The 19939-nt window shown below is 38.8% G+C and overlaps 1 protein-coding gene across 1 annotated transcript; it reads right to left on the reverse strand.

The window, feature by feature from the left end:
• Positions 1-14324: 14324 nt before the first annotated feature.
• Positions 14325-19824, reverse strand: LOC129833639 (sterile alpha motif domain-containing protein 9-like). The gene is made up of 2 exons (XM_055898342.1): positions 19729-19824; positions 14325-19624 (listed from the first exon to the last, which is right to left on the reverse strand). The coding sequence occupies exons 1-2, from the start codon at positions 19730-19732 to the stop codon at positions 14997-14999; spliced, it is 4632 nt and encodes a 1543-aa protein (XP_055754317.1). The 5' UTR covers positions 19733-19824; the 3' UTR covers positions 14325-14996.
• Positions 19825-19939: the final 115 nt, after the last annotated feature.

A 19939-nucleotide genomic window follows, 5' to 3' on the forward strand; every position in this document is an offset into this window, starting at 1 on the left:
CATCATTTCACATCGTTATTTCATTACACACAACATATCCCATACTACTTACAGGATTGGATAGTCTTCAGCTCTTGCTAATGTTGAGTCAGCTTATACCCAAGTGAGATGGGTTAGAGAAGTGTCTGATAAGTTCAGGTCTACCAGTACCATGCAGGGTGTGATTTACTGTAGTAGGGAATGTAGAATGTAGACAAGTCATAAGCCCTTAATGTAAACAAGGTAGAAACCGTATGAGAGAGAAAACAGATGTACACTATAGATGTACAGTAGGTTGTAGAGTAGCTACTGTACATAAACAGCTGGCCCTTAATTAAATGAAAAAAAGTAACCAGAATAAGACAATAAAAGTTTATATGGATAATGTCAAAAGTTTGACAGTTATTATACAGTTGAGTTTCTTTATTTCACTCAGTAGGCCTACACTGTATTGTTGAGTGAATAACATGAGTCCAAACCTGCATTCCTGCAAGACCAGATTTGATGGTTTTTATTTATCACACAGAAGTGATATACTGTCTGTCCTTTATGTTCACTTCCTGTTTTCTGTAAAAAGCATGAGCTGACACACACCCAATGTATGTAGCGGTGCTGACTAACGGAGAGTAAACTGTATAAAAATACAGAAAGAAAGTCTCACACTCTGTATATATGCAACTTTCTGTCTTTACTTTTCTACACTTCCTCTTTCCTCTCACTAATCTTCTTTCGACAATGTTTACTTTTTGTCTCCAGATATGTGTTTGAGTCATGTTTTACGGTCTCATGAGGGTCTTCTACTTGGAACAACTAACTTCCTAACTACACCCATAAAACATCCAGTTTAATCCTGTCCTATAAGAGTGGTATTCTATCCCATTTCACATATAACCATATCTGTGACACTTCTAGAAGTCTGATAAAACCTTGTCAAAATCACAATGTACAGTTGAAGTCAGAAGTTTACAAACACCTTAGCCAAATACATTTAAATTCAGTTTTTCACAATTCCTGACATTTAATCTTCGTAAAAATTCCCTGTTTTAGGTCAGTTAGGATCACCACTTTATTTTAAGAATGTGAAATGTCAGAATAATAGTAGAGAGAATTATTTATTTCAGCTTTTATTTATTTCATCACATTCCCAGTGGGTCAGAAGTTTACAAACACTTAATTAGTATTTGGTAGCATTGCCTTTAAATTGTTTAACTTGGGTCAAAACAATAAGTTGGGTGAATTTTGGCCCATTCCCCCTGACAGAGCTGGTGTAACTGAGTCAGGATTGTAGACCTCCTTGCTCGCACACGCTTTTCAGTTCTGCCCACACATTTTCTATGGAATATAGGTTAGGGCGTTGTGATGGCCACTCCAATACCTTGACTTTGTTGTCCTTAAACCATTTTGCCAAAACTTTGGAAGTATGCTTGGGGTCATTGTCCATTTGGAAGACCCATTTGCGACCAAGCTTTAACTTCCTGACGGATGTCTTGAGATGTTGCTTCAATATATGCACATAATTTTTCTTCCTCATGATGCCATCGATTTTGTGAAGTGCACCAGTCCCTCCTGCAGCAAAGCACCCCCACAACATGATGCTGCCACCCCCGTGCTTCACGGTTGGGATGGTGTTCTTCGACTTGCAAGCCTCCACCTTTTTCCTTCAAACATAACGATGGTCATTATGGCCAAACAGTTATATTTTTGTTTCATCAGACCAGAGCACATTTCTCCAAAAAGTACGATCTTTGTCCCCATGTGCAGTTGCAAACCGTTGTCTGACTTTTTTATGGCGGTTTTGGAGCAGTGGCTTCTTCCTTGCTGAACTGCCTTTCAGGTCATGTCGATATAGGACTCGTTTTACTGTGGATATAGATACTTTTGTACCTGTTTCTCGAGCATCTTCACAAGGTGCTTTGCTGTTGTTCTGGGATTGATTTGCACTTTTCGCACCAAAGTAGGTTCATCTCTAGGAGACAGAACGCGTCTCCTTCCTGAGCGGGATGACGGCTGCGTGGTTCCATGGTGTTTATACTTGCGTACTATTGTTTGCACAGATGAACGTGCTACCTTCAGGCATTTGGAAATTGCTCCCAAGGATGAACCAGAACTGTGGAGGTCTCCAAATTTTTTTCTGAGGTCTTGGCTGATTTCTTTTGTATTCCCGATGATGTCAAGTAAAGAGGAACTGAGTTTGAAGGTAGGCCTTGAAATACATCCACAGGTACTCCTCCAATTGACTCAAATTATGTCAATTAGCCTATCAGAAGCTTCTAAAGCCATGACATAATTTTCTGGAATTTTCCAAGCTGCTTAAAGGCACAGTCAACTTAGTGTATGTAAACTTCTGACCCACTGGAATTGTGATACAGTGAATTATAAGTGACATAATCTGTCTGTAAACAATTGTTGGAAAAATTACTTGTCATGCACAAAGTAGATGTCCTAACCGACTTGCCAAAACTATAGTTTGTTAACAAGAAATTTGTGGAGTGGTTGAAAAACACGTTTTAATTTTAATGACTCCAACCTAAGTGTATGTAAACTTCCGACTTCAACAGTATACAGTATTAATAGAATAAAGGGATTCTACTTACGGTACCAGATAACTTGTTCTGCTCTCGCTGATGTTGATAGCTTGTGAGACGTAACAGAATGAGGATATAATTCCGCTGGAAGTAGGATGGGTTAGAGGGTTGTCTGAGAAGTTCAGGTTTATCAGTAACACTAACAACGCAGGGTGTGATTTACTGTTGTAGGGAATGTAGAGAAGTCATAAGCCCTTAATGTAAATAAGGTAGAAACACAGTATGACTCTGTAGAGTACAGTACATAAAACAGCCGGCCATGAGGCCCTATTCAATGAAAATCCATAATCAGAATAAGTCAACATGTTTCTATAGACAATGAGAGAAGCATGTTTGAAATGATTATACAATTTAGTTTCTTTATTTCACTCATTAGGCCTGATGTTTGTATTGTTGAGTGAATAACATGAGTCCAAACTTGTATTCCTGCAGGACCAGAAGTTTGATGATGATTTTGACTTATGTCGTGGAAATTCAGTACTGAGAGAGACTTGGTCATTTCTTCAAACAATCATCTTTATTTAATATCAATTAATTATTGCAGTAATGAAACAGTCAGCCCAACAGTCTTGACTTCTGGACTGAGAGTCTGCACAGTGCACAGTTTATATAGCTAATACCCAGAATGTGTTAGGGTTCGTTCCTTTCGTCCTTGTCAATCATTGGCGAAATTAGCATTATGACAATATCTTTAATTAAATCATTCAAAAACCTTTATTAATGCAATTGCAGACGGAAGTTGACAATCAGGAACATAGCACGCATGTTTCCGAGTAAGTTCTGCATCAAACAAAAGTTGTTTTGTTACACCCTAAGTCTAGCCTGGTGATGTCACTACCTACGTCATTACCTTTTTACTCCTGAGTCCAAAACCTTGCCTACCAAGCTAAATAAACAATGGCTTTTAGTGTTATCTAACACTTAGCAGTAAACGTCCACTCCCCAAAGTTGATTTATTGTGGAACGTTTGACTAGTCTTATCTCCTCCACTCCCCTGCAGAGTTCTGTCTCTGTCACACATTCTCAGAGGGGCCTTTTTATAAGAAAGAGAGAGAGAACTAAAAAACAATTGTGGAATACTAAACCTCTACAATGAATATATATTGTTAATCTGTAGTCTAGGACCCTATAAATGTAAGGGTCATATAACCCCCTCCCCTTCTATTAATACAACATAAGAATAATAAATTATTCTAATACATCAAACATTTTGGTACAACCCCTAGGTGAACCCGACAAATGCTTGGTTCCACCCCTCCCATACAGATTGGGGGGCACCATAAGCCACTTTGGGCTCATCCTGTCTTTATCTGCCCCTGACAGATGCCAGGATGTCTAAGGACCATTGCAGCCTTTATTCTACTCCCCTCTATCCCAGTTACAACCACCTCACATCCTGTCACTGGAATGCCAGCTGTAGGTTTTATCACCAAGTCAAATCAATTGTCCGCTCAAGCTATCTCTAGTAAAACCATACGCACAGACTAGCTGCAGGGTGCTACAGTGGAGACCATAAAACACAGCATTAGCAGGACAGAAATATCTTACTGTTTGTTAAGTAAATAATTGTTACATATCCAACAAATAACGTGCATACATACTTTTTCTAATTTATTCCCCTCTCAAGAAGCTAAGCGTCTTCTAGAAAAATGTAAGGATACAAGCATTACATAATTATTGTTAAACATACATTTTAACAAATAAAGTACATATTTCTGGTAAACATCCCTTTCTTTGGGTTGCTGAGTGTTAGACCTTTCTTATATAAAACAGTCAATCTGGAAAAGAAAATTAAACATAAAAAATAAAATCACACACAAGGTTCATTACAGCAAATAGGACAATCATCACACTGGCACTGTGCACAAAGATAGGGGTCAGCATGATGAAAATGTCCACCCCATTGAGAACGAACACTTCCTATAGCTGTGATAGACACCCCTCTCTGGGCACTTTGTACACTCAGTAGGAACATGAGCTCCACATCTGGGTCCTTATGCTCAGAATTGGGGTCCGTCAATACTGGCAGAAGGGACATTTATATTAACCATACAATATATTAATCCCAGAACTATAGTATTAAGTGTATTAAGTGTAATTATAACCACTCGTCGGGGTTATAATTACACATCAGGATCTCAATGCATTCTTAGCCTAAATCACTATAAATTTAGCAGTGTAGACCTCCAAGTCTAAATGAATTACAGGTACAGTTGACCAACCCCCTCCCTTCTCCGGCACTCAATCTTCTGAGGTGGTTAATTTCTGTATTACCAAATGAGGAGAGACAAACTTCACACACACCAGTCAGAGTTATACTTAAACTACATCTTTAATAATAAGAGCTTTACAATAGCAATGACTTTCAACGATTCCCTATTTCTAATGAACCGTTGAGTGACAACACAATGGCTACTGAGATATTTTATAGCAAAGATCCACCCCTCTAGTTGACATAACAAACCACAGATATTAGGAACAGTTCACAAAGGAAGACTTTATAATGAGAAAGGAGTATCCCGTAGCCAGATAGCATTCGCTATAAATTATCGTTCAGTTTGGTCCCTAAGACGAGGTTCTAATCTCGTTCCTGGTACGGTATAGCACAAACACTACCTCATGTTCTCTGGAATGCTCTTTAGGTTTTATCACCCAAAGACATCGTAAATCTCCTCTGTCAGTGTTATCTCATAGAGGCCCATCCTTAGTAGAACACACACACAATAGTTAACAGAATACTCTATTCTGTCGAATAAAACAACCATTATAATGCAATACAAGCATAATAACATAAGCTTGCAATTTCCATGACAATTCTGGCATTTCTTCATTTTTCAGTTAGCTTCACAATTCAAAGTGGATGGCCCATGATAATGTCCCAATTTCAATGTCTCACCTGAACCCCACCACAACTCATATCTTGTCCATTTGCCAACCAGTATATCAGTTTATTTCTGATTCAGGAAATCCAAACAAATGATCTACTGTATGACAAACTAGTACTACTACCAATATTCTTAATGCAAATCTCTAAAGTACGTCAAAGAAAAAGAAAATAACATCACATTCCGTTGAATTATTTAAAAAAAAAAATCTTATACTCCCTTATCACACCGTCAACCTCATCGCAGAGTCATAGGATCAGGAAATTATCCTGATCATCCAGTAGACCTAATCTGGTGAAATTTGTCAAAGCAAAAAAACAGAACAAACACCACAACAATACACTCTTATACATCATTCAATACATACCTTCATATCACTCAAGGTGTGAACTTCAATCCCAAAAAACTAAACAAACTGGTAATTCCCCCATTTTGACACATAATTCACCATAATGACTAATGTGTAAAAACACTACAGATCACATTTGTATTACTACCCTTAACTCCATAAAGAAAATAATTGTACCCATAACTTCATAGTAAAAATAGACTAGAGACAGGTCTATCCTTCTTGTGGTCCTATTAGTTATAAAACTTCTCCGTAATTATCAGCATTACAAATTGCCTTCAAATCAGTATGACCTATAATCTACCCCAACATTTATGTGTGCTTAATTTATCTACCCTTAGACACAGCAAAATGTATCTCGCCACCGAATCTAACAATTCAATCTCATATCGTATTATATGACTGGTCTCTCTTTTCGATAAGCATGTAAAATGATCCTGGTATCATTACTAGACCAACGTCCAACACCATATGGAATAGCTGTTTCACCTTAGACTGTTCCTGTTAACCCTCTAAATGTAATCATGTAATAGCTGTTTCACCTTAGACTGTTCCTGTTAACCCTCTAAATGTAATAATGTCATGTAATAATGTAATAGCTGTTTCACCTTAGACTGTTCCTGTTAACCCTCTAAATGTAATAATGTCATGTAATAATGTAATGTCGCAAATGTAGTCAACGTCTCAGCGTAAGGAATCAGTGATCCTTTAATCTAATCATTTCAATCTGTTGCATTAATTTTGTAAAAATATTAACCTGTTGTTTAACAAATGTAGAACCTTCAAAAAGTTGGTGCTGTCACGCCCTGACCATAGTTTGCTTTGTATGTTTCTATGTTTTGTTTGGTCAGGGTGTGATCTGAGTGGGCATTCTATGTTGTATGTCTAGTTTGTCTATTTCTATGTGTTTGGCCTGATATGGTTCTCAATCAGAGGCAGGTGTTTGTCGTTGTCTCTGATTGGGAGCTATATTTAGGTAGCCTGTTTTGTCATTGTGGGTTGTGGGTGATTGTCTTATGTGTAGTGTTTTGTGTCAGCACTATTATTCGATAGCGTCTTGTTTGTTATTTTTGTTTAGTTTGTTCATGGTTCTCTTTTCTAAATAAATTCAAGATGAACACTTACCATGCTGCATATTGGTCCTCCGATCCTTCCAACTACTCCTCCTCAGATGAGGAGGACGATGAGCGTGACAGGTGCTGTCTTATCAGCTTAATATTCAAGCCTTATTCAATTCTACTTTAATTACTGGACACTGTTCCACGTAATGGAAAGATTATAATTTTAGAATACATTAACTTCCTGCTCAAATTCACTTGTGTTACCTAAACTATAAAACCAAGCAACAATAATCAGAAACTGTCAAAGAATGTTTCTCATACCTCTACTTCAAATGTCCCACTGCCTGCTAGCATTCAATCACAGATAATCGTTTTTACAATCTCAAGGCTCAATCCCTCTACTCATCATTTAACCCTGTATCTTGTATTACTAAAATATTGCATCATTACAGTGCTATAAAAAAACACTAATAACGTTACCATTCACATACTATCAACACTCATTAAGTTTACATCAATCCTTCTTATCAATGTTACACTATATTTTTAATACCAACCTCTGCTGGATATTCCCTTTCTGCTTCACACTCATTAAACGTCTGTTATTTTAAGATGAACTTGTAATGCCCAAATGTAGAAAATATAATCAGCCAATTCTTAATCAATCCAAACAATTCAAATGTGAAATTCTTACTTTCCAATTGACTTACTCTCCTTTGTTTCCTTCACTAGTCTACATCTCTTCCATTAAACTCAGAAATCCCTCTACCTCTGTCTTTCCGTCTAACCAGGTGAACAATAAAGCATGTATAGTCTAAACAAACATCAGGGAGGCAACTTTAATTACTCTGTTATCTTCCTCCCTTTCGTCAATTCAATAAAACCTATTTTAGAATAAAACGAAATAAAGTGTCTCAAACTACTAGGGTTTTCCGGAGTCGCATTGTTCTCGAAACCCCCAAATATGTTCTTGTTTTGTCGGTTGTACTTTACCATATAATAATTCCTTGTGACCCTGCGCTACCACATACTGTACTAATGTGGCGATGTTGGGCATACGAGTTTTTTCCTCTTTTTACGCCAATAACAAATTCACTACATATTGTATCATCACAAAACCCCCCCAGATCTAACCGAGGTAAAGAAGGTTTCAAGTTGGATATTCGACGGATATTCGGGCTTTCAAACCACTTGAGCCACAGACTCCAAATAAGTGTCATGATGTTGGAAAAATTGCGCACAACATTGCACAGGTTTTATTTTCACGATTTGGCTTTCCAAAGCTAATAAACGTGGAAATGTGAGCAGCATTTTGTATTCATAGTTGAACTAATTAGGGAGCGTAAACAAAGTACAAGCGTTTTTTTTTTTTTTTTTACATTTGAATTTCAATAGCTCCTTGGTCATGTGACCTACTTGACTCAAACAAGGTTCAAAATGTCCACTGACTACCCTTCTATATTGCACACCCTTTAGTTTGTCACACAAACAAAAACACAGCGGGGAAAGACGCTTAGCGCTGTTTTTAGATTTCAAAACCTTGTCTATATAAACAGGGAAACCATACCATTATCAAAATATTGCCTAATTAGTGGTCCCACAACGGGGTGTTGTATCCACACTGGTATATCGCCTACTGCGATTACTATGGTATAGATCATTTTACATCTATCCAAATGTGCAAAACTACCAACAGAGTACCCGTGTCTTCTATCTAATTGCCTAACACGGTCCCAAGTATCAGGAATAACAAAACACTTACAATAACACCTAACAATAGTAACCCAGGGCGTACCTGTTTACCTCATTTATCAAAAGATTTTATCAATTACATACACGTTATAATTTGAACTTCACCAAAGTCAGATGCCCTCGCAAGGGCGTCACCTGCGCTATAGTCCCTCGCTCTAAACATAAACCTCTCCAGTCCTACTGTGATCAAACCAGTACCACGGATCTGGACTTTTGGTTGCCCGCAACTAGCTAATTAACAATCATGCTAAAGGATACCTCACTTAAGAACACTCTTATCAACTCAACTCAGTCCTGCTAGTTACCTCAGCTGTGGCCCTCTTAACATGTGAAATGCACGTGACCAGGAAATTTCTCTCTGCCAGTAGCATGACTCATTCAGCTCTTATTCAGCCCCACAACACAGTAGACACCTAATTTAAGTTTCTATAGCTGGTTGACATCTAGTGGAAGCCGTAGGAAGTGCAAACAGATCCATATCCTACTGTTTTTTCAATAGGCGATGAGTTGAAAATCGACCAGCATCAGATATCCCACTTCCTGTTTGGATTTTTTCTCAGGTTTTTGCCTGTCATATGAGTTCTGTTATACTCACAGACATAATTCAAACAGTTTTAGAAACTTCAGAGGGGTTTCTATCCAATACTAATAATAATATGCATATATTAACAACTATGACTGAGGTGCAGGCCATTTACTCTGGGCACCTCTGTGCACCTTTCATCCAAGCTACTCAATACTGCCCCTGCAGCCATAAGAAGTTAAGGAAGACCTCGCTCCGAGCGTACCCTCAACAGGGGCTGTTTTTTTCTTTATAATTTCATCACTTATTGATAGATTGTCCAAGCCTACCTCTCTCAGTACTCTGTCCGAGATCTGGTATCCACCCGTGCCCGCTACCTCTGAGATCATAGGCGGGTCCAGCTGAATAATAATAATAAGGGTGGATTACCCTGAGATCACCTCCTCGTCGCCAAAGATGTCATGGAAATTCAGTACTGAGAGAGACTTGGTCATTTCTTCAAACAATCATCTTTATTTAATATCGATTAATTATTGCAGTAATGAAACCGTCAGCCCAACAGTCTTGCTCAAGCTATCTCTAGTAAAACCATACGCCCAGATTATCTTCAAGGTGCTAGAGTGGAGACCATAAAACATAGCATTAGCAGGACAGAAATATCTTACTGTTGTTACGAAAATAATTGTTACATATCCAACAAATAAGGTGAATACATAATTTTTCTATCACACTTATCCCACAAAACCGATATCTGGGTTTCATTGAGAAGAGGCCAACTGTCTCTAATCCACTATTCTGCTGATGAATACTCATTTCAGCAACCCCTTCATGAAAGGATATCTAAGGGTTCAAATAGTATTAGAGTACTCACTACAGTGCTGCCCTGGATCACTGCCTGTCCTGAATCGACATCTGCTGTCCTTAGGAGTACAATACTATACTGCCAAGAGATGAGTCCTACTTTGCTGTACATGGCCTTCAGGTTAGAGACAGAAGAGGAAGCGAGAGATCTCACTCATTCCTTTTTTCTGGTTCATATACAGTGGATAAACTAAGCAGACAAGACCCAGCTGCTAATGCATTGTTGTCTGTGGGAGAGCCACCCCTTAAGCCGACCAGAACTGTGACAATTATTTTCAATGGTAAACTGCCTGAGTGGGAGATCTTCATTCATCCATCAACTTTGCTTGAGGTCTCTAGGGCCTCGCTCAGGAGAGTGGAATGATCATGTTTTGTGTAGAGTGCAACATGCAACAATTTCAAAGATTTTACTGAGTTAAAGTTCATATAAGGAAATTTATTAATTTGGCCCTAATCCCCAATGCAATAGACTTCACATTCCACTGGGCAGAGGCGCAGGTCTATCCCAGGCCCACCCACTTGGGAGCAAATCAATCAGAATGAGTTTTTCCCCACAAAAGGGCTTTATTACAGACAGAAATACTCCTCAGTTTCATCACCTGCCTGGGTGGCTGGTCTCAGACGATCCCTCAGGTGAAGAAGCCGGATGTGGAGGTCCTGGGCTGGTGTGGTTCCACATGGTCTGTGGTTGTGCATACTGCCAAATTCTCTCAAACAACATTGGAGGTCTGGCCCTCAACCATCACGGTCACCTAATAATCCCCAGTTTACAATTGGCTCATTCATCCCCCTCCTCTCCCCTGTAACTATTCCCCAGGTCGTTGCTGCAAATGAGAACGTGTTCTCAGTCAACTTACCTGGTAAAATAACGGATAAATAAATAAATAAAAAATTATGGTATGTAATGTTACATTAAATTCTCTGTCAACAGCTCTGGTGGACATTCCGGCAGTCAGCACGCTCCCTCAAAACTTGAGACATCTGTGGCATTGTGTTGTGACAAAACTACACATTTTAGAGTGTCCTTTTATTGCCCCCAGCACAAGGTGCACCTGTATAATAATCATGATCTTTAATCAGCTTCTTGATATGCCACACCAGTCAGGTAGATGGATTATATTTGCTAAGGAGAAATGCTCACTAACAGTGATGTAAAAAAAATGTGAGCACAAAATTTGAGAGGAATAAGCTTTTAGTGCGTATGGAAAATTCTTGTGATCTTTTATTTCAGCTCACAAATCATTGGACCAACACCTTACATGTTGCATTTATATTTTTGTTCGGTGTACATCATTGGAGAGGAAAATTTGCAACGCTCGCTCACTATTAAAAATTCATCGTTTTATTAGACAAGTTTAAAGATTGACGTTTCAGCCTTCAATGGCCTTCTTCAGAATAATCACAACGGGAATGGGCAAGTTCATATAGGGCATAGAGAAGACAACTAGTGAGAACTCTCTTCAGCTGGTAGTGCTAATGAGAGACAGTGTGGAAGACCATACAGGTTGTTACTCAGGGTGTGGTGTGCTGTGGTCAATGTCGCCACCTAGTGATGAAAAACAGAAGTAAAACCTGCAAACAACTGGAAAACTGGACAAGCTTTTTTTCAACTACAGTAGCTGTAACTGATATACAACCATTACTATATAATATATGTTGGTTATTGACAATTAAACAACAGGGCTGAGCAAAACTAGGGATAACAACACAAAACATCAAACACTTAGGAAATGACAGAGAACCATGTCTTTTCTCCACAATATGTCTGCACAGTATTTCCATCTGAACATTCTGTAAAGTCGAACTCGACCCAGATGGATTCCATGACAGGGCAGACATTAATCATCTATGTAATTAGTTTGTATTCTGAACATAAATGTTAGATATTAATTATACCTTACCACAACAGATTGTCATAATCAATCATCCCTTACTACAGCAAGTTGTTGGCATAATAAGAACACATTTTATCCATAAACCTTACTGAGCCTTGTGATGAGACCTCTCTTACCAGGATGAGGAAGGTCTTCCACTTCTTCTAGTGGAATCATTTACTTATAAGAGTTGGAAGCAGCTGTTAGAAGTCTTTCTCCATAACAAAGGTCCCCGAAATGCTGAAGGTCAAAGGTGAACACTGCACTTCACTATGTAGTGATCTGTGACTGTTACTGCACATCCTGACAACAATGCAGTGGATTGTGAATGTTAGCATTGGTCATATCAATTGTGAAATACAGTTGACTCCTGACAAAATGTTAATTGTTTTCAACTGCAAGCCGTTTTTTATTTAAACAGGGAGTCACATTGAGATTAAAATATATTTTACAAGAGAGCCTTGTACACATTACAATCAAAACAGAATATTAAAACAATATACACGTGTATAAAACAATCAAATTCAGCACAATAAATAAAAACATCTAATAAAAGCAATCAATGCAATGACATAGAGATCCTCAATCAATGCAATGACATAGAGATCCTCAATCAATGCAATGACATAGAGATCCTCAATCAATGCAATTACATAGAGATCCTCAATCAATGCAATGACATAGAGATCCTCAATCAATGCAATGACATAGAGATCCTCAATCACATGCAATGACATAGAGATCCTCAATCAATGCAATGACATAGAGATCCTCAATCAATGCAATGACATAGAGATCCTCAATCAATGCAATGACATAGAGATCCTCAATCACATGCAATGACATAGAGATCCTCAATCACATGCAATGACATAGAGATCCTCAATCAATGCAATGACATAGAGATCCTCAATCACATGCAATGACATAGAGATCCTCAATCAATGCAATGACATAGAGATCCTCAATCAATGCAATGACATAGAGATCCTCAATCAATGCAATTACATAGAGATCCTCAATCAATGCAATTACATAGAGATCCTCAATCAATGCAATTACATAGAGATCCTCAATCAATGCAATTACATAGAGATCCTCAATCACTGCAATTACATAGAGATCCTCAATCACATGCAATTACATAGAGATCCTCAATCACTGCAATGACATAGAGATCCTCAATCACTGCAATTACATAGAGATCCTCAATCAATGCAATGACATAGAGATCCTCAATCAATGCAATGACATAGAGATCCTCAATCAATGCAATGACATAGAGATCCTCAATCAATGCAATTGTGCAATTACAGTAAATTAATGTTTTTGTGCTGAGTGATGAAATTAACAAAGATGTGCCGTTAATAATGCACAACAATTGGTCATACATCTACTATATTCGATCTGATTGGTCATACATCTACTATATTTGATCTGACTGGTCATACATCTACTATATTCGATCTGATTGGTCATACATCTACTATATTTGATCTGATTGGTCATACATTTACTATATTTGATCTGATTGGTCATACATTTACTATATTTGATCTGATTGGTCATACATCTACTATATTTGATCTGATTGGTCATACATTTACTATATTTGATCTGATTGGTCATACATCTACTATATTTGATCTGATTGGTCATACATCTACTATATTTGATCTGACTGGTCATACATCTACTATATTCGATCTGATTGGTCATACATCTACTATATTTGATCTGATTGGTCATACATTTACTATATTTGAACTGACTGGTCATACATCTACTATATTCGATCTGATTGGTCATACATCTACTATATTTGATCTGATTGGTCATACATTTACTATATTTGATCTGATTGGTCATACATCTACTATATTTGATCTGATTGGTCATACATCTACTATATTTGATCTGATTGGTCATACATCTACTATATTTGATCTGATTGGTCATACATCTACTATATTTGATCTGCATGCCTCATATTGAGGAAAATATTTGACTACTATTGAATACACTTGAGTTTACAACAAGAGGGTAAAATATCCAGATATGATTCTATGACGAGATGCTCACTTATGTGTTGTTGATGTCGTGGATACACCTTGGCTTCATGCCATTTTGTTCCTCAGAGAAGGAATGGGACATCTAGTTGATGTTGACCACTGAAGTTATGTTGACAACCCAGAGTTCATTTCAGTAGACTTTACACAATGGACACTATCCATCACAGTTCTAAGTGTTAGAAGCATTGCACTTAGGCCTACATACCTGATTGTGGGTAGTTTGAACTCAACTGTTTTTATTATGTGGTCCTATGGATTCATGGGACTACCATTAAAATGTTTATTTTGTATTTTTTCTACGTGTGAATTTCATGTTACTATTTTAGCATTGTTCACACATTTGCTAAAAGAAACAGTCACACAATAACCATTCAAAACAAACAAAAAGTTAAGGCAACTTTATTAGGTGTAACTCCATTTTTGAACTAGTCATTCTTCATACAAAAAGACAATATTAAAACTGGTTAGAAAAAAATACATAAAATGTGAAAATCCTATATAAGGGACCATTTCACTGGGAAAACTATCAATAAAATGAATGAGAGAAGTACAAAGTAGTTTGGTTATCAAATACCACATTTTGGGCACAATACACATATAATATTACACAGGCTTCCTGCATAAGACAAGATTTAATATAAAAAAAAATATACAGTATTCTTCAAGAATGAAACAAAAACAGATCATGACTGCATAACTTGACAACACATTCCTTAATATTTTCAGTCCACATAATGGTTGAAAACTTGCAACAAAGCATTCAAAGCATTCAAACAGAAATAACTTTACACTTACGGTATGCAAAATACCCATACATTTGCCTTGTTCATTTTTTTTTTTTTACAGGCAGAATTTAATTCAGTCTTAAGAAACTAAACTGAATTTTGTACACACACACACACACACACACACACACACACACACACACACACACACACGGTCTTCCTCTGACAATGCGCTCTAAAACATGCTCATTCATTGGTATGTTGGTCCAAAATGTTCAGGAGATATTCCATAAGACTCCTTTTCTGGCAGCATTTGTCTAAGTGGCGACCCTACTTTTTCACAGTGACGTTGTACGCAACAGGTCCTCTAAATGTGAACCCCAAGTAGAATGTGATGTTTTCATTGCCATAGGGCACGGAGGCTGCTTTCAGATGAGGAATAGTGAACTTTCTCTCTTTTGGGCCCTCAAGGTACACTATCCCATCTTCTGTCCACCCAGACACAGTCCTGAGCAGTTTTGCCATCTCTGGCATTTTCCACACCTCCCCACTGAACCACTTCATTCTCTTTTCTGAGATGGAGAGGACCTTCGTAATCGTTTCAACCTTGCTTTTGTGAACAATCTTGTCCCACCCACTTCCATTACTTAGGAAAAAGTGGGTGTAAATCCTTTTCTTCCTTTGTGGTATATCCTTCATTTTGGTCCAGTAGCTCCTTTTGAGGTACTCAACAGCTGATAGAACAATGTTGTATTTGGTCTCCTTTTCAGGGTCTGTGTCATGATCTTCTGGCCAGAAGAGCAAGATGAGCAGGAACAGAGCACTGGACAGGCACTTCCGTTTCTCTGTTGGGAACTGCTGACTAAGTTTCTGAAGGTCTTTCAGAGCAGCCAACTTTGGAGATTGGGTTGTAAGGCAACTCAGAGCAATATGAGCTGCTATGTAATTGACGAGATCCATTTGATCCAGCCTGGCCATCAGAGGGTTGCTGGGGTAGAGAGATATGATATTCTCTAGGACTTTGACTTGGTCTCTTTCTTTCTGGTCAGTCAGTAGGGAGAAGATTGAAGTTATATTCCCCCCACCAAGCTGGTAAATGATCATGCGTTTCATGAAAGGAGTTAAACTGCCAGGGTTCGACTGGCACAGCTTTGGGGCAATGCTGAGAGAGTAACCACTGAAATATTTACCATACTCAGAGGATTTTCTTACCAACCATGTCATTGGATGGCTTATTTTCATCTCAGAGCTTTCAATTGTCTCCTCCTCATCTGCACTGATGTCTGTCTGGAAGTAACTCAGGTCCTCCGAGATCCACTCCAGGGCATCATGCAGTGTCATTTGAAGGCCTTTCAAATTGATGTGAAAATTCTCCCAGGGCTTCTTCAGTTCCTCAGGAATGTAATCAGTGAGAAGGTACTTCATACATTCTGAATGGCCATTCGTTTTGCTTGAGAAAATACGCAATGAGAATACGAGCTTCAGCAGACTGCAGCCAACTTCAACTGCAGCAAAAAAGCCACTGTTGTTCATGTTTTCAAGGTCCGAGAGAGCAGATTTCTCACATTCTCTGAAACACTCCATTGCTTTCAGCGCAGTTTCAACAGCGTCTGCTGTATTTTCTGCCGTTTTTGGTACTTTCTCAATTGCTTTACACTTGGCGTTGAACCATCTTCTGTATACCTGGCCTTTCGTGTCAAGAATGTAAGAGTTGTTAGGCATTTGTTTTGCTGCTATCTCTGCCCAATCCTTTGCCTCTTCAAACTTCTCATGGGAGTAATTCAGGCGAGCAAGTTGCTGAGCAAAGAATGCATCTTTGTTGAAGCGTTTGTATGCCTCCTTGAGGAGCTCGATTGCCTTGTCAGGGGTTTCCTTTTCACTCACATGTTCAATGAGAGGAGAGAAAAAGCTGTTTGATTCATCACCTTTACTTACTCTGCAACGTCTCATGAACAGGGCTCGCAAAAACTTACCATAATCTTCTTTTCCAAATCTGTGCTCAAAAAGCACATCCTCGTGGAGAAGATCCATGGCCAACCCACTTTGCTGCTTTTGGTCACCAAGGAGCTGCTGAAGGATTTCCTTTGCAACAAGTGGATGAATGATTCGAACTGATTCAATGTGCGTCTTGTCATCTCTCAGATGTATAAAGACAAGTTTGGCCTGCTCACTCAGTGATCTCTCAAAAGCATGCTGGCGGAATCGATCCATATGAATGGTAAATACTAGCAGAGCTTCGCAATGGGACTGGGAAATGAATGAGTTCTGAACATAAGTGTTGAGCAATGCCACATACCGAATGAGCCGAGTGACAACCGCTTCATGATCAATGTCTTGGAGCAGATGTTTCACAAATTGCGCAACATACTCAACAATCTTCTGGTGTTCAAATTCTTCACTCATCAAGACGAATGTCAAGATGAATTCTGGCTGGTACTGTTCTTCAAGCTTCTGCCGTTTCCCAGCAAACTGTCTCTTCTCTTCTTTTGATAGTTTGTGAGTGACAGCTACATTCTGCAATGGTGAGTCCTTGCACATCTTCTCTGGGTTATGTGATCGTCTGCAGCTCAACAGAATGAAGCAAGGTGTTCCTTGTTTGATTTTCTTAGTGTTGATGGCAAACTCTAATTCATTCCTCAGCTCATCAAGGTATTCTTTGTCACAGTCCTCAATCAGCAGGAGCACTGGGAGACATTTCTCAGGATCTTTTTCCTCATACTCTCGGAGTTGAACAGCATGTTCAGATACAGTGGCTGCTGAGTATGACGGCTTCACAACAGCACATCTTAGGTCTGTCCTCTTGTTCCATAACACTTGCCTTCCCACGGTGCTTCCACCGCTTCCTGGGTGATGGTAGATGTTGATACTGTTCACAGGTCTGTCTACACCCCATTTCATAGTGTCAGTGAGAAGATCGGAGACATCCCTGTATGCATCCCTTTGAATCACTTCTCCAACAAACTTCTTCTCTGCAAGCCAGAAATTCAACCAGGTCACTCTTCCCCCGTGGTAAAACTGTCTTTCAATGTTTTCTTTTTCTGCTTTGATGTAATCATCGCTTGTTTCATCACAATGATTGACACTCAGGATTTCCAAGGAATACATCCTTTCCTCGTCACGAGTTTCAAGAAGGCACTGTCCTTTCAGGTAGATAGGCAAGTGTTTGGTGTCTCGAGATGTTACAGGTTGGATTCGCTGCAGTGTCGCATCAACATGGCTCATTTTCATCCCAACAACACTGGAACGGTTCACAGTTTCTGTTCCACATGAACCCTCTGCAAAACTTTGCCATTTCTGATAGTTATCCTCAGATTCTGAGATGCAAATGATGTCTTCATGACCTTCCATATCTGTGAAGAACTCATAGAAGGTGTGCAAAAGGGGTTTCTCAACTGGGGATGTGAGAAGGAAGACCACCAGGAATGCTCCTTTTGGCAAGATCTGTTTGCAGATCAATGACACAGATTCCCTCAGGAGTGTAATTTTTGTTTTGATCCATGTCATCTCATCACAGGGGTTTTCATTCCCTTTGTAATCGCTTCGTCCATTGCAAAATATCCAGCTGGTTTGCTCAAACAAATGCAAATGGCTCACAAATTCGCCAATGCTCATACCACTTGGTATTTTGTAGTTCTGCATGAAATGCATATTTGCTGCATGGTGCTGAATATATTTACTGCACAGTCCTGACAGCTTGGAATCTGTGTCAAAGTCGAACACACAGAAAATATTCATGTTGAGCAAGAAGTCAATGCTGCTCAAATCATCTGGTTTGAACTTGTTAGTGACAAGAATGTACCATTTCTCCTTTTCAATGAATTTCTTGCCACTGGTTATCAGCATGGTGAGTTTCCTTCCGAGGTCTTGGCAGATGTCCGGGGTGTTAACATATCGACAATGCTCAGCCTCTTCTCTTTGGGCATCTCTGTCTCTGACTCGCTGGTAGAAGTCATTTTGATCACTCACTGGCTCGGTTTTTGATCCTACCCTGCGATAGATTGTTTCCTTTTCATGCTCAATCTTGTTAGAGGACTCTTTGAAGTTTGGCAGGCGAACAGAGTACACTCGGTTCTTAACAATGCTTATGGAGGGAACAATATCAACCTCCACCACGTATCTTTTTTCTGTGCTATTTATGTCCATGACCTCTATAAACCGAGGTGGGCGTATGCACTGTCGCACATGCTCACTGTCAGAGCGAGAGAAACTCCTTTCAATGTGATCCAATGCATCAACATATATATCTTTCTCAGAAACCAGAACACCGATTATCTCACCATGCACATAGCCTGTATCATCCCTACTGTCCATCACACCAAAGTGTATTGTGCCATTTGATCTGATATTCATGCAGCCAGTACCGAATTTGAGAACTTCTTTGGCAAATTTTGCCTGTAATCTCGTGCGGTCCAATTTGGCAGCATTGTCAAGTGACTTGTACTCATGACAGGGAGATATCAGATCAAATACACCAGATTCAGGTTGCAGAACACTATGTTTGACATATGTGAAATCAATGCCTTCTTTGCCAAATGGCCGTGGCTTGCAGTCTCTCTTTGTGGTTAACACATTGTCCTCAACAGATTGTCCTTGATGAGTTTGTTTCTCTTCCTCTGAAAGATCTTGATCTGTCTCTGGAATCTGGGGAGCTGATCCCTGCTTCTTCTTTTTACTTTCCTGTTCAGTATTGTTGCTACTTTGAGGCTTTTCCTTGCCCCGAGTTCTCTGTTTGGTGTCTACAAGCTCATTTCTCTTTCTGATGATCAACAGAGCTGGTCCTGATTTCATTCCAATCTCTTTTCTCAGATAGTCCTCAGTCAGTACAAGGAGAATTCTCCCATCTACCTCTTCCTCATAAAGTTTCTTGATGTATTGCTCCTTCACTCCAATAGTTCTTAACCAGGAGCTCACGTTGGAGTCAGTCCATTTTTCAACAGGCAGTTCATCAGGTTCCTCTGCTGTAGAATATAATAGAAAAATCAAATAACTGATGTATTACCTGTATTAAGTATTAGTAGAATATAAAAACATCATTACACCAATATCTCAAACAATTTCTTACCCATTATTGCACTTCAGTCTACGAGCTCACTGCTGTGTAGGGTCTTGCATAATCAGTCTGGGGAAAACAGTAACTATTAATCAATCAACTACATAATCTAAAATAGCACTGCTTGTTTTTCTACTGTGTGTTGCTCAGTGAAACATATTTGAAATTAACAAACTACAAAAGAAGTACATCATTTAGTAGGCTGTGAATATATATATTTTAA

Source organism: Salvelinus fontinalis, chromosome 34 (assembly GCF_029448725.1).
Source record: "Salvelinus fontinalis isolate EN_2023a chromosome 34, ASM2944872v1, whole genome shotgun sequence".
In the NCBI taxonomy this organism is placed as follows: domain Eukaryota; kingdom Metazoa; phylum Chordata; class Actinopteri; order Salmoniformes; family Salmonidae; genus Salvelinus; species Salvelinus fontinalis.